At 55.0% G+C, this 15,555-nt stretch overlaps 3 protein-coding genes across 3 annotated transcripts in view; all 3 read left to right on the top strand.

The window, feature by feature from the left end:
- LOC102760988 (putative MORF4 family-associated protein 1-like protein UPP) overlaps positions 1-140 on the top strand; it is a 361-nt gene extending 221 nt beyond the window's left edge. Inside the window, exon 2 of the mRNA XM_006756655.1 lies at positions 13-140. Coding sequence (XP_006756718.1) covers positions 13-140 — 128 coding nt within the window. The remainder of the gene's footprint in view (positions 1-12) is intronic.
- A 4,874-nt stretch (positions 141-5,014) lies between these two features.
- Positions 5,015-8,574, top strand: CALHM1 (calcium homeostasis modulator 1). The gene is made up of 2 exons (XM_006756451.2): positions 5,015-5,609; positions 8,092-8,574. The coding sequence occupies exons 1-2, from the start codon at positions 5,058-5,060 to the stop codon at positions 8,572-8,574; spliced, it is 1,035 nt and encodes a 344-aa protein (XP_006756514.1). The 5' UTR covers positions 5,015-5,057.
- A 3,659-nt stretch (positions 8,575-12,233) lies between these two features.
- CALHM2 (calcium homeostasis modulator 2) overlaps positions 12,234-15,555 on the top strand; it is a 7,053-nt gene continuing 3,731 nt past the window's right edge. The window contains exons 1-2 of the mRNA XM_006756452.2: positions 12,234-12,701; positions 14,796-15,511. Coding sequence (XP_006756515.1) covers positions 14,957-15,511 — 555 coding nt within the window. The 5' untranslated portion in view covers positions 12,234-12,701; positions 14,796-14,956. The remainder of the gene's footprint in view (positions 12,702-14,795; positions 15,512-15,555) is intronic.

Raw genomic sequence — 15,555 nt, forward strand, 5'->3', positions numbered from 1 at the left:
CCCGCAGCCCAGGGGCCGAGCCAGAGGAGCGGGTGGGGAAGCTGTGCGAGAAGGTGGAGAAGAAGGCTGTGGAGGCCGCGCTGGTGGGGAAGCGCACCGTGGAGACCCACCAGCAGATCGGCAGCCACGAGTGTCGCTGAAGGGCGCGGGGGCAGGAAATATTTGCAGAATGTGGACCAGCCCCGTCACGAGGGTGAAAACCAGGTCACAAGGCAAGAAAAAAAAGGAGACTTCAGAGAAGTGGGAAACGGAAGTAACTGCTCAGCGGATAAGATGATGGACTCCGCCGCCGGGCAGGCTGAGCCTCTGAGCTTCCCCGCCAGGAGCTCTGACTCTATGGCCCTGGGGGAGCGCGCGGGAGGCACCCGCCGCCCACCGCCAGCCCGAACCCGAACCGAGCCAGAGGCAGGGGGGAGCCCTGGGATACGGGTTAATAATGGGGATACCGGTTAATAATGAGGATTAATCATTAACCGGTTAATAGTGCGGGATAATCATAACCGGTTAATGCGGATTTTGTAATCAAAGAAAACACAATAATTTCAAGAAAAATATCAAAAGTGCTTTATTCAAAGCATAGACAGCCCTGTGCCAGGGAATAAGGAAGACAGAATACACAGGTGATAAAGCCCCACCAATTCTGTTTCTAGCAGACCAAGGCTGAGCCCCCTTCAAGGTGCACCCCATTTTGAGATGCAGCTCCTTTCTCGGCCCAGCTTTTCTGCCCACCTTCAGTTAGCAGGTGCTTCCTCCCTCACCTTTCCACTCCTCACCTTCCCCCCCACCTGCGGCCTGACACCTGAGCTCAGCACCTCTATGTAAGGCTGCCTCCTTCCTCAGGTATCTTCAGGCTATCTTACCACGGCCCTCAGCAAGAAGCTGGCACCCTGGTGAGGATTTCCCCTGGTGTGTGGTGTGAGGACCAGATCGGCAAACCAGGGTGGGGCAGACCTAGACGTCTCCACGTTGAACAAGAAGATTGTGTAAGTTCCAGTGTTTAAGAAACTCTGGGCCAACTGTGGGTGTGGGGTCTGGCTACGGGATGAAAACCCTTGAAACATCAGGGTTCTATCTTGCTGGGGGTGAAGGGGAAATTGGCACTCAGTGTTTGGTGGCCCCAACAGGAAGGGGTGGGGAAGATCTAGCCTGTGAGCTCCTCCCTAATGACTCACTCATACCACACACACACACACACACACACACACACACACACACCACTGTTGCCTTCATTAGCACAAATGGTGCAGACCCCCTAGGAGTAGTCCAGGAGTCCCAGGATGTCTCCCAAGAGCCTGGCCCCCTCCATATCAGGATAGTTATACCTGCTTTCCTGACCTCTTGCCAAGGGACCTTGTAGGACCAGACAATCCCTGCAGTTCAGCCTCCCCCAACCTACCCTGCTGTGGTCAGGCGATGCAAATATCAGAAATGGCACTGAGGTGGGGCAAGATTTAGGCAAAGTGTTAGCAGGGATTGGGTGAGGAGTGGGTGGGGAAAGCTTGGAGATGGCCCAGTCATGGCTGGTGAGATCCCAGCCTGGGGAAAGGAGGCTCAGGGACCTCACTTTGGGCTGCAAGGACGCAGCATCTGAACCAGTAAAAAGCCACTGACTGTCATCAATACTCTTGCCTTCTAATACTGAGCACTTACAGAGCACCAACTACATAGACAATCCTGTACCAGGGAATAAGGAAGAGAGAACACACAGACGATAAAGCCCGCTGTCTAATGGAGATACAGTCAGCGATGGGTATAGGAATCATTATAATCCGCAGCAAAAGGTGTAAGTGATATGATAGACTAGAGGCAAGTCAGGTGCCATGGGGATTGAGCATGTAGAATAACACTCCAGGCCGAGCGACTGACTGCATTTGAATGGGTCTTGAAGGATGGGGAGGGTTTGGACAGGGAGAGAGAGACGTGGGGGTGGGGAAGAGCACCTCAAGGGAAGAAACAGCAAGAATAAAGGCAAAGAGTTGGGGAAGGGGTCGCACATGTTTCACTTATTCATTCAGCAAATAATGATGGAATGCCTAGAGTGTCCGAGAGCAGGACAGACATGGGCCTATCTTAATGGAGCTTCCAGTCTGGAAGGGAAGATAGGACATGAGCTAGTGAAAAAAATAGCCAGTGAAAGGGTGTGCAATCTAGCCTGGCTAAAGTGAGGACCTTGGCTGGAGAGCTGAGGAGCTGACCCCACATGAAGTCCACCAAGAGGACCAGGGACGCATTCTTGGGATCCTCTGCCATGGATGGTCCTCAAATGCATCCCCACCCTTTTTAGCCCCCAAACACGATATGGTTTCAAACCCCAAATCTTAGCTAATGTCCGTCCACACCATCATTTGTTCACATCCCGTGAGAAAGAGATGCCTGGGGCAGCGTGTGCCACCTCACCTGGGAGAGAGGGACACAGGTGGGAGGCTTCCACCTGCATCTGAAGACCCTCCCTCCCAGGGGAGCAGCCATCGGAGTGCCCAAGTTCATTCCCCAAGCCTCGTCGCACTCTGGGTGATGGCCCTCCTGTGCCTACCCTGTACATAGAGCCTCTCTTGTAGGAGACACAGTGGCCAGCGGGCAAGGCAGAAATGTACTAGCCGTGAGGGCGTGGCTTGTCTAAATCCCCCATGTTGCCCATGCAGTTCTGCGTGAGGAGGGAAGGATGGTGGGAGACATGGAAGTTTGGACCTTGACTTCATTCTGCAGGAAGTCAGTGATGAGAAAGTGCTTGCAGGCTAGCTCAGGAGGAGGGCTGAAACTTGTGGTTCACCCACGTGGCTGGGATGCCTGAGCTGCAGGAATGAAAAGCATGAGAGAGGCTTGAGTGAGGAGAGGAAGGGCCAAGACCTGCAGAGTTGTGGGTGCTCCTCCAGCCGCTGGTGGAGAGCAGTGCCCACTGGAGCACCACACACTCGTGCTCTCCTACGCAAATGGGACATTTTCCTAAAGGCCCAGCACCCGCTCCCCAGCGGCCCCTTTGCATGCTGCTTTTCATGACACTTAACTCCTTCAGCACTGAGGTGGGGGCCAGGACAGGAGGCAAAGGGCCCAGGGCACGTCCCACTCTCGTCCTGCTCTCCCTCTGGGGGTCCTCCCTGGGAAGCCCCCAACAAGGGTTTTCCAGAGGCCACCAGCCTAGAGGCCCCATTTGCCGCAGGCCCAGCCAGAGGGCTGAGAAGAGCACTATCCTTCTCCACCCGCATCCTGTTTGTGACGACCTTTTCCACCTGGACCAGTCGGCCAGGAGAACTGATGCAGCTGGAAGAGAAAGACCAGAAAACACTTTTCCGCCCCCTCTCCAACCGCCACGCCCACCTAAGCTGGGCTCAAATCCCACTCCTCCACCTACACGCTGGGTACACTTTAGCTCAGGGGTCCTCAAACTACAGCCCGCAGGCCACATGCAAATACAAATATTGTATTTGTTCCTGTTTTGTTTTTTTATTTCAAAATAAGATATGTGCAGTGTGCATAGGAATTTGTTCATAGTTTTTTTCTTAAACTATAGTCCTACCCTCCAACAGTCTGAGGGACAGTGAGCTGGCCCCCTGTTTAAAAAGTTTGAGGACCCCTGCTTTAGCTATTAACTTAATCTCTCTGAGCCTCAGTCCCCACCTCTGTAAAATGGGGACAATAGCACCTGTTCCGTAGGGTTCTATGAGCATTTCACAAGGCGATGCCTCTAACGTGCTGGCATAGGGCCTGACACAGGGAAAGCCCAGTCAATGCAAGTTCTTGTTGGTCACACAGACACGCACAGACCACTAATGTGGTTACATGCACACATGCAGATACACAGATCCCAAGGCCCAAAGGCACCGAGAGCACCCATGGCACCCACAGGGATGCACAGAGCTACCCTGTCCAGCCTCTTGCTCTGTGTCAGCCCCGGCCCCACCCTCTCACCCGAGACAGGAGCCATGTGGTTGGAGCTGGGTCTGACCTGCTCTTCTGGGAGAACTGGTGGGCATCAAAGGGAGCCCTTTAAACTCCTCCCCACTTTGATAGGAGGGGCCCTGGCCTGGTTCCCACAGACGCTTGAGGGCCTGAGCTCAGGCATGAAACCCCACCCCCCACCCCTTTATCTTTTAATCTGGGGGAGTAGAAGTAGGAGGCAGGGCCAGGAAAGGATTTTTCATCCATAATCTACAAACACGGACACCCACAGAGACATAAGAAAACCAGACATAAAAGCACCTGCCTTATGCTCACAGGCTATAGCTCCCTGCCCAGGAGGGAGGAGACCCAGCAACCTCAGATTTAAATCCTCTGGCTCCACATTCAGGGCTTTTTACTCTACGCCATGCTGCGCGTTAGCACTGTCTCCATTACTAGAGCTGCCCTCCCACTGTGACCAGAATCACTACTGCCATCATTATCATTACTGCTATCACACCACCATCATCATCACCGCCATCGTCACCGCCATCACCTTCACCTCCATCAGCACCATCCCCAACACCAACACTGCCTTCCCCAGCACCACCATGATCACCCCCCTTACAGCCACCACTACCATTGCCGTCACTGCATCATCGTACCATCATTGTCTGAACGGATGGGGGACCCTGGCATAGCGTGGAGAAAAGACCCAATGGAAGGGCCGGAGGAGGGTCACATGCTTCCTTGGAGCCCAGGGGACACGGTTCAGAAGCTCAGACCTCTGCAGCAGCCCTGGATTGTCCCAAACTTCAACCCTGCGGGAGACAGTGTCTTCCCAGCCTGTCTGCACTCCTGGCCCTCCTCCCGCACCCATAGAGAACTGGTCCCCATCGGGTGTGGCCCTGGTGGTTTCCCTGCGCCGGAGGTGGCTGTGGAGAGAGAGCCCGGAGGGAGGGGCAGAATCCTGGCTACACCCACAGCCCTGGCCGCCTCGCGCCTCCCAGCCAGCACCTAATGAGAAGGTTTCTCAGAGAGACAGTGACCTCAGCCACTGCCCTGAGCTCTGCCCATCTCAGCCATGAGGTGGGCACCCAGTGGGCACCGTGGGCTGCAAGAACCATCCTTGAGGCAGCGGTGAGGTGGGAGGAGGCCGCCAGGCTCCGTGGGGGGGCGCGATGGACAAATTCCGGATGGTCTTCCAGTTCCTGCAGTCCAACCAGGAGTCCTTCATGAACGGCATCTGCGGCATCATGGCCCTGGCCAGCGCCCAGATATACTCAGCCTTCGATTTTAACTGCCCCTGCCTGCCCGGCTACAACGCAGCCTACAGCGCTGGCATCCTGCTGGCGCCGCCCCTGGTGCTGTTCCTGCTGGGCCTGGTCCTGAACAACAACGTGTCCATGCTGGCTGAGGAGTGGAAGCGGCCACCAGGCCGCCGGGCAAAGGATCCCGCCGTGCTGCGCTACATGTTCTGCTCCATGGCCCAGCGCGCCCTCATCGCGCCTGTCGTCTGGGTGGCCGTCACGCTGCTGGATGGCAAGTGCTTCCTCTGTGCCTTCTGCACCGCTGTGCCCGTGACTGTGCTGGGCAACAGCAGTCTGGCACCCAGCCTTACCCCGCCAGAGCTCGCCCGCCTGCTGGCCCGGGTGCCCTGCCCGGAGATCTACGACGGCGACTGGCTGCTGGCCCGTGAGGTGGCCGTGCGCTACCTGCGCTGCATCTCCCAGGTGAGGGGACAGTGGCCCGGGCTGGGTCTCCCTGCACAGACCTGGGTCTCTGCAAGGACCCAATCCCCCCACCTCTCAAAACGGGGCTTTCTCAGAAACAGTCATGTTTTCCAACAGACTGGGTCCCCTCAGATGGAGCTCTGTGGGGCAGGGGCATATTTTCCGAACAGAGGCAGGGGCTTCTGAAGGCCACATGTCTCTTCAGATGGGGCGACCTGGGGAAAGTGCTGTGACCACTTCAGTCCAGAGGCCTGTTCCCACCCTGAGGTCCCCAGAGCAGACCCAATGGCCCAGCCAGTGCCATAGCCTCATCCTGAGCTCCGGCTTGGAACCTGGGGGAATTTGCATCCTTTTCCTCTCCCAGGCTGGGCCGTGGTGAGGCTGGTGAGAGGCTAAGCCATTTGGGTACATTTCCCTGGCAAATGCCCCCAGCTGGTATCTCCCTGCTTGGGGAGTGGGAGCTGAGGGTCCGCTGCCTCTTGGGGAGGGAGATGCACTGTGGGGATGTGCCCTGAAGACAGGGTTGGAGGGCCCACTGAGAAAATCCAGAGCTCGACTCCTCTGCCCCTCTGGGCACTCACCCATCAGAGCCCGTCAGGCCTCCCTGCAGGCATCGCAGTGTGGGGAGGACAGCCTGGGCAGTGTGCCATTGTAGCCCGTGGACCAGGGGATGTCAGGGAAGGGGCTGGGGCTGGGCCTGCCCTGCAAGGAAGAGAGAAACTTGTATACTCTGCTCAGGCAAGTCCAGACACCCTGCCCAGAACTCTCTCCTGGAGGCCTGCATCACCACTAGCCCCAAGTGAATCTCACACTCTGAGTGTCCGATCCAAACTCTGCTTCCACAACCAATGATTCTCTCTCATCATTGATGTTTCTATCTCTCTTCCTCTCCCTTCCTCTCTGATACCAATAAAAATATATTTTTAAAAATCCTATATAATAAAACCCTAATATGCAAATTGACAGAATGGTGGAACAACCAGTCGCTATGACACACACTGACCACCATGGGGCAGATGCTTAAACACCAGGGAGCTGCTTGTCAGTGCGTTCCCACAGGGGGAGCGCTGCCCAGCCAGAAGCTGAGCTCACGTCTGGTGAGCAGCGCTAAGTGAGCGGCCTAAGCCAGCAGGCAGACATTCCCAGAGGGGTCCCAGACTACAAGAGGGCGCAGGCCAGGCTGAGGGACCCCCTTCCCCCCAGTTCATGAATGTCAGGCACCACCAGGCTCCTAGTAAATAAATAAACAAACTCCATTTCCCTCCCAAACCTGTGCCTCTTCTCCTGTGGGCACTTGTTCCACCATCCCTGGCCTCAGGGCCTGGGGCAGCTGTCCCTCCACCTGATCACATCACAAGCTAAAGGGCTCCCAGAGGACAGGCTGCCTAGCCTATAACATATTCCATTTGGCCTTCAGGGGTTGAATTAAAATTCATTTTTAGAGTTAGTTGGCATCATCTAAAAAAGTAGAAATTTTCACATAAAAAGCAGATTTCCAGCTTTATTTGAAACTTCAGGAGATTTGGCCCCACAGGGCACACATTTCCTCAGGGAGCAGCACAGGGGTACCCCCTCTTGCCCCCCTCTATCCAAGCACATGCTCTCTAGCTCCCCAGTGGATGTCTGCCCTGCCAAACCCATTATAGACATTAGATTTGCTCTCCTCCCAGCTTCTGATCTGGCCAAATGCTTCTCTGTGCAGCTTGGGGCTGACTCTGAAGCACAGGTTGGGAGCGCTTCCTGACCCGACCCCACAGGGAGTTGTTGGTGGAACAGAGCCAGCTTCCACTTTTCCCAGTCACCTAGGGCCGTGTGACAGCTCTTCAGCTAAGAGTTTGAGTGATTGTCTGATTTATCTGTGACCCCAGGGCCCAGCTCAGAGCCCACAGAGAGCAGGCACTCAGTGCTGGCGACTGCATGGCAGAGAATACCAGGAGCCAATGGAGGGAAACGGAACTCAGAGGAAGAAGGGTCACTTTGGCCTGGGGAGGTCAGGGAAGGCTTCCTGAAGGAAGAGGCCTGGTCGGCAAGGGCCTATTGACATAAGTATAGAGGCTAACAGTTACTGAGCAACTATGTACCAGACACAACAATCCTATGAGATAGGAACTATCACCAACCCATTTTATAGGTGAGGAAACCGAGGCACGGAGAAGTCAGCTTATCCTGGTCAACTAGTAAGTAGTGGAGACAGGATCCAAACCCAAGGCAGCCTAACTCCAGGGTCTTCCTAGTTAACGCCTGCCTGCTGAGTGCCAGGCCTACACATGGGGCATATTCTTCACATGATCTGATTTTCATGAAAAGGGTATATGTGTGCCTATTTTACAGACATGTAAATAGAGGCCGAGAGGTGAAGTCGCTTGTCCAATTGGTGCTCTTTTCACTAAAGGGCCTGACATAGAGACTGGTATGGGGGGTGCGGACAGACTTGGGAGGCCAGAGGGCAATGCCTGTTGACCCGTTCTTCTCTCCCATGCAGGCACTGGGCTGGTCCTTCGTGCTGCTGACCACACTGCTGGCGTTTGTCGTGCGCTCTGTGCGACCCTGCTTTACACAGGCCGCCTTCCTCAAAAGCAAGTACTGGTCCCACTATATTGACATTGAGCGCAAGCTCTTCGATGAGACATGCACGGAGCATGCCAAGGCCTTCGCCAAGGTCTGTATCCAGCAGTTCTTTGAGGCCATGAACCATGACCTGGAGCTGGGTCACACCCACGGGGCACTGGCCATGGCCCCTGCTAGCTCAGCTGCCCCAGCTACCACTGACGGTGCCAAGGAAGAGAGGGAGAAGCTTCGAGGCATCACCGATCAAGGTGCCATGAACAGGCTGCTCACAAGCTGGCACAAATGCAAGCCACCCCTGAAGCTGGGCCAGGAGGAGCCCCTGATCGGCAATGGCTGGCCAGGGGGCGGCCCCCGGCTTCCACGCAAGGAGGTGGCCACCTACTTCAGCAAAGTGTGAGCTGTGGCCAGATGAAGAGGCAGGAATGGGGGTCTGAGCTCACGGCCCATCTGACCTCAAACCAGATGGAAAAATGAAGGCTACAGGTGCTGGGCGGTAGGCCCCTGGAGCAGACCCATGTGCCCAGGCATTCACCTGCCCATTTGAGGCTGGAAATTTGGAGTTGGAAGGGGACCTCACTCCTCCAGCTGTCACCTAGATGGCCCCAGAAAAGTGGGCAGTGGAGCCACAAGCAGTGTTAGTCAAAGGTTCAAAATTGGTTTGAAGGGGACAGGCTCCCACTTCCCCATTCCCTCCTAGGCCACTTTATTTCTGGTTCATGATCTGCACTCAGGTTCTACAGACACCTTGCCCCAGCATCTACGTTTGTCTGTGACTTTTTGAGATCTCCGTTCCTGTATGCTCAAGGCCCAGGGAGTGAGCGGGCATCCAGCCGTCTCATGAAACAGCAGTCCTCTGATGTTTGGCCAGTCTCCTGAGTGAGGCTGACCAAGCCAAGGTGGGTCACACCTTGTGTGACACAAAAGATGCCAGAATCTAGGTCCGTTAGGGAGAAGCCAGGGTATGTGGTCACCATGGAGGTCACGCGACAATTGTCATGGTGGACTGCATGTTTATTTAACACCAAAGGCCTCCTGTCTTAGTCTGTTTGGGCTGCTGTAACAAAATATCCCAGATTGGGTAGGTTATACACAAAGGACAATTATTTCTCACTTCTGGAGGCTGGAAGCCAAGACCGTGGTGCTGCTGGCATGGTCCCGTTCTGGTGAAGGCTCTCTTCCTGACTCATAGCCAGTGGCTTCTCACTGTCCTCACACAGCAGAAGAGCCTCTTTTATAAGTGCACTAGTCCCATTCGTGAGGGCTCCACAGAGACCCCGCCCCTTAATATCATCACTTTGGGGGGTTCAACGTATCAATCCTGGAGGGGGCACATTCAGACCAAAGCACCTCTCATGGTGAAGGTCCTCTCACTGACACCTCCATCACATCCGGGGGAAATCAGGCCACCCGCAGGGCTTGGCAGTTGGACACAAGCTGAGTCTTACCGTTTTCTCAAAGGCCCCCCCCTCCTGGGTGGAGGCTCTAAAGTGCTTGAGGCGCTGCCCTGAGGTGGGGATGAGGGTGCAGGGGTGAAGGGGGCTGCCTGGAGTGGAAACAGCTCAAGAGTCCAGAGTGAGACAGAACGGGGTCAGAAGCTGGCTCTACCACTTACCAATTGTGTCCCTTGGCCGGTTACTTCATTTCTGTGCCTCAGTTTCCTCCTATGTACCATGGAGATGAGGGCGCCTCCCTCACGAGGTTGTTGTGAGATTAAATGAGTGAAGTGTATAAAGGACATGGTATATGGCAGGCACTCGGTGTGTGTGGCTGACATGTTTGTTGATTTCTGAACCTGTGGGCGTAACCTCCTCGTCCCCCTGGACATGAGAGGAGGGACATCAGGAACTGCAGCCATCTTTGCTGAAGAGGAGGAAACAGGGCCAAGAAGATGGGCTTCTTGTCCCCTCACCTATCTTTAAGATGCAAGTCCTGCCCTGGCCGGTTTAGCTCAGTAGACAGAGCATCAGCCTGCAGACTGAAGGGTCCCGGGTTTGATTCCTGCCCAGGACACATACACGGGTTGCAGGCTCAATCCCCAGTAGGGAGCGTGCAGGAGGCAGCCAGTCAATGATTCTCTCTCATCATTGATGTTTCTATTTCCCTCTCTCTTCTTCTCTGAAATCAATAAAGAATTATATATATTTTTAAAAAGATGCAAATCCTACTCATCTAAGAATTCATTTTTTTTAACATATCTTTGTATCGATTTCAGAGAGGAAGAGAGAAATAGAAACCCAGGAATTGAGCCCACAACCGGGCATGTGCCCTGACCAGGAATGGAACCATGATCTCCTGGTTCATAGGTTGACACTCAACCACTGAGCCACATCGGCTGGGCTAAGAATTCATTTTGATTTTGAGCCCTACAACATTGTTTTAATAATTTCCATTCTTCTATATGCACCCTTCTCTCTATTTCCACGTGTGAAGCCTGGTCTCCCTCCCTTTAATGGTTTGGGAGGAGGGCCAACCCTGTAGGCCAAGCTGGGTGGGAGGGCTCCTCCAGGATGTGGGACTTGATCTAGAGTCTAGACCAGGGGTGGGCAAACTTTTTGACTCGAGGGCCACAATGGGTTCTTAAACTGGACCAGAGGGCCGGAACAAAAGCATGGATGGAGTGTTTGTGTGAACTAATATAAATTCAAAGTAAACGTCATTACATAAAAGGGTATGGTCTCTTTTTTTTTTTTTTAGTTTTATTCATTTCAAACGGGCCGGATCCGGCCCACAGGCCGTAGTTTGCCCACGGCTGGTCTAGACCCTGAATGAGGGAGAGGATTCAGATGAGTAAAGATCAGGTGTGTGTTGGGGGTGAGGTGGGGGAGGGAAAAGCCAGCCAGGAGGTATTGGGAAGTAAAAATGTTAAGAGTAAAGCTTTGGGTCAGGCAGACGTGGGTTTAAATACTAGAGCTGTAGGACCTCTGGTAAGTCACCGAATCCCTCCAAGCCTCAGTGTGTCCATCTGTAGAATGGACATTAAAAGATCTGCTTTCCCGGATGATGGTGAGGATAAAGGGAGATAACTTTGAAGGAAGAATCTGGAACAGTGTTTGGCACGTGGTAGGATCTGAAAAACAAACACTGGTCCCTTGCCCTTCACTCCTGCACATGGACAAGTCTAACTCAGAGGCCAGCATGTCACTCAGCAGTTCCACTGTGACAGAACCGCAAGCATTACAGAGCTGGGGGTCTTTCCCTTGATCATCCAGCCTGTCCTTGGACAAGACTCTCTCCTCTGCAGAATTCTGACTCATGGCTCTCAGCCTTAGCTCGCACACTCCACAGATGGGGGGCTCACGACCACTTTTTGGCACAGTCTGGGCATCTCTGATCAGTATAGAACAGCGGTTCTCAACCTGTGGGTCGCGACCCCTTTGGGGGTCGAACGACCCTTTCACAGGGGTCGCCTAAGACCATTGGAAAACACATATATAATTACATATTGTCTTTGTGATTAATCACTATGCTTTAATTATGTTCAATTTGTAACAATGAAAATACATCCTGCATATCAGATATTTACATGACGATTCATAACAGTAGCAAAATTACAGTTATGAAGTAGCAACAAAAATAATTTTATGGTTGGGGGTCACCGCAACATGAGGAACTGTATTAAAGGGTTGCGGTACTAGGGTAGTTGAGAACCACTGTTATAGAGGCTTTTCTTAAAAGCCTGCCTCCTTGTAATTTCCATCAACCAGTCAGAGTTCTGCCCACAGGGCCTCAGAGAGTCCCTAGACTCCAGAATTCTATCACCAGTCCTCTGAGACCGGAAGCAGTAACTGAGGAGTTAGCTGGAGTCTGGATGGAAGGATTTGTCCTGGCAGTGCCTGAAGGAGAAGGGCCAGAAGAGGGGTGGGAATGGGTGGAGGCTGTGGGCAGGGGGCAGGCCTAGCCTTGCATATCCTGTGATGGGTCAGCTTCAGTCTGATGGCATCTCTCCCCTAGCCCTGCCAAGGTTTTGTCCCAGCAGCTTCTGTCTAGCCAGGGTGGGGGCAGGGTGCCAAGCATAGGGGCTGCTCTTGTAATTGGCTGGGAAGGCAGGCCCAGGCCAGTTCTCCCACAGGCCCCCGGCCTGGCCCTGAACCAGTCCCACTGGTGTAGGGCACTGTCAGGTGGGCTCCGGCAGCAGCTCTCTTCCTCGGGAAGGCAGGCAGGCAGAGCCAGGCTCAGGCCGCAGGCCAAGAGCTGCTCAACAGGCAGCCCAACTTCCTCTCCTCTCGCACCGCCCTCTGCTGCCCGCCCTCCTCTGCCTGGCTCGGGGATGTTTTCCACTCACTGGCGTGCAAGCTCCATCCCGCTGTTTCCTCCTCTTTTTGGAGTTAAACTTTCCTGAGGACGCCCCCAGCTGTGCAGAAGAAAGTGAGACAGAGTTCTTGGAGGGCATGGTCAACAGAAGGCACTTCGGTGGAACGGCCCCACCCCAGCAGGCCCCACGCTCCCAAGTCTGAGTGCCACTCAGAGAGCCCAGCCACAAGGAGGCCAAAGCCACTCTGCCTGCCTGCCTGCCGCTGGTCCCAGGTAAGGAAGGTCCCCTCCCTGGGGTGTGCCCGGTGACAGGAGAGCAGGGCAGGGCCAATCTGAGGCTGCCCAGAGGGATTGTCCTGGAGAGAGGCCCCTAGCTGAGGCATCCCCCGCCCCCCCCCTTAGCCAGGGGCCAATCCTGTCCCTCCCCCAGCCACCTGACCCCTGTCCTGACTGCTGCTGGAGGTCTCACTCCCAGCTGGGGGGAAGGGGGCAGTAGTCTCAGAAGCTGGCCTGGTTCCGCCTCTGCCCACCAGTGTTGAGGCATCTTATACCCCACTTTGAAGTTTATAAACCCAGGGCCTCCCACAGAGCTCATTAGGAACCTTGAAACCAAGGGGGGGCGGGGAGGGGGGAGAGGGAGAAGGGGCTGCTTTTAACCCATTCATCCCCAGCAATATTACTCCCTTTTCCAGGGAGTTAGACTGGAGCCCCTGGGCTGTGAGCTGGATCCCTCTCTGCCTCCATCTCCTGGCATCCAACACATGGTCAGCCAGCTCTGCCCTGCCCATGTGGCAACCTGGGCAGAGAGAAGGCATATAGTAGGAAATATGGTCAAGTCTCCTCACATTAATTAGCTGCCCATACCAGTCCCCTACACCCTGGCTTCCTCTGGCCTATGGGATTTTTAAAATTTTTATTTTTCCATCACCATTTATCCCCTCTAAGCCCTCTTGCACATCTACCCACCCCCGTCCTGGCCTATGGATTTTTTTCACCCCAGGGATGGGGAGAAGGGGACACATGGGGCCAGGCCACACCCTGGCTTGTTTCTGGCTTGTGTGGGTGGAGCCTGGGAAGGCAGCTGGGGCGGGACCAGCCTGGAGCCTAGGCCACGACCACTTCCTGGCAGGCTGCCAGCGCTGCTGCAGCCCAGACCAAGGCAGAGCCAGTGGGGCAGAGCCAGTGGGGCAGAGCCAGTGGCAGGCACGGCCGGCCGAGCCTTAGCTTCAAGGCTTCCTGTCCTGGCAGCTGTGTGATCCCCGAGTCCAGGGACCTGGTGCAAGAGGGCTGCTGGGAGGCTGCTGGATAGGGAACGGCAGTGGGTGAGGAAGGGGAGGTTCACCAGGGCTCCCGTAGATGGGCACAGAGCCATGGAGGACTCACTTAGCTTGACTCACCCTGGTCCATTTTTAGGCCTCCTGAGGTTGTGTCAAAGTCCCGCCTGAGCACCTCCACATTTGAATGACCCCAAGCAAGGTATTTTATCCTCTTTAGACCTTAGTTGCCTGATCTTTGCAGGAAGGAGAATCATCCCACCCTGCCTCACCCCTGGGAGCACCCTGAAGGCTCCACAGGGTGAGAGCGATGGAGGGACAAAGTGTCCTACAGGACAATTAGCAGGCATTGTGTATGCCCTTCCTCCCCTCCAGCATTCCTAAGGGAGCAAGGACCAGAATGATTTATGCTCTTTTCGTAGATGAGGACACTGAGGCCCAGAGAAAAGCCATGAAGGGTGTTGAGTCAGGATGTCCTAAACCAGTCCAGAGCCTGAGGTCTCCAAGATGAAACGGTTCTTACGGACACCAGGGATGCTGAACCAGGTTCACTACCTTCCTCCACCTGCCCCACATCACAGGGTCAAGTCCAAGTCCCTTATCCACCAGGAAACCCACTCCAGCTTCTATACCCCTTTGGAGGACACACCCTCCAAACAGTCCTGGGTCCCTCAGCCTGGAATCCCAGGGGGAAAGCCAGTCAACATCCCACATTCCCCAAGGCCACAGGGCCATTCCTAACCCCCCACCTCCAGAGAATCTTGCAGTAGCAACACAACCCTCAGTGACGACGGAGGCAGATAGACCTGAGGTGTGATCTCAGCCACTTATGTGGCCCTGCGAAGCCACTCCCCTTCAGGATCCTCCACCTTCTATACACGAGAGATATGACAGCTCAGTGTGGGTCATGGTGCTGGGCAACGAGGGCTGTAACGCACCTGACACTTAACAGATCAGTGAAATGTGGCTGCCATCATTCCCACCAGGCCCGGGAGCTCCCCATCTCCTTCCCTTCTCACCAGTCTGAACACACAAGATCCCCTCTCTCCCCATTCTCAGAGGCAAACATTTATCCGTTATCTGCTCTCCGCAGGGAGTACCAGGCCGGCCACTCTGGGTGATAGAATGACAAGACCCTGCCCTGCCCTCAGGTGCCCACCTGCCTGTACTCTTTGCTAGTCTCACCAGGCACCGTCGACCCCTGTCGCCGCCTGTCTCCACCCCTGTAGCCAGTCCTCCAGCCGACCCCTCACCATGGCAGCCCTGATCGCCGAGAACTTCCGCTTCCTATCGCTTTTCTTCAAGAGCAAGGACGTGATGATTTTCAATGGGCTGGTGGCACTGGGCACGGTGGGCAGCCAGGAGCTGTTCTCTGTGGTGGCTTTCCACTGCCCTTGCTCACCTGCCAGGAACTACCTGTACGGGCTGACGGCCATCGGTGTACCCGCCCTAGCACTCTTCATCATCGGCGTCATCCTCAACAACCACACCTGGAACCTCGTTACCGAGTGCCAGTACCGGAGAACCAAGAACTGCTCGGCTGCCCCCACCTTCCTCCTCCTGAGCTCCATCTTGGGCCGCGCGGCCGTGGCCCCCATCACCTGGTCTGTCATCTCCCTGCTGCGCGGTGAGGCCTATGTCTGCGCTCTCAGCGAGTTTGTGGACCCCTCCTCGCTCACAGCAGGGGGAGAGGGCTTCCCGCGAGACCATGCCACAGAAATCCTGGCCAGGTTCCCTTGCGGGGAGGGCCCCGCCAACCTGTCAGGCTTCCGGGAGGAGGTCAGTCGCAGGCTCAAGTATGAGTCCCAGGTAAGGTGTGCAAAGGAAAGCACCCCTTTTTTCTCCTTTTGGTG

Source organism: Myotis davidii, unplaced genomic scaffold (genome assembly GCF_000327345.1).
Source record: "Myotis davidii unplaced genomic scaffold, ASM32734v1 scaffold332, whole genome shotgun sequence".
Lineage (NCBI taxonomy): Eukaryota > Metazoa > Chordata > Mammalia > Chiroptera > Vespertilionidae > Myotis > Myotis davidii.

Excerpts from the sequence above, each read along its gene's own strand:
- CALHM1 (XM_006756451.2), top strand. The coding sequence starts at position 5,058 with ATGGACAAATTCCGGATGGTCTTCCAGTTCCTGCAGTCCAACCAGGAG. Across the intron at positions 5,610-8,091 it reads ACCTGCGCTGCATCTCCCAG|GCACTGGGCTGGTCCTTCGT; the intron begins GTGAGGGGACAG and ends TCTCCCATGCAG.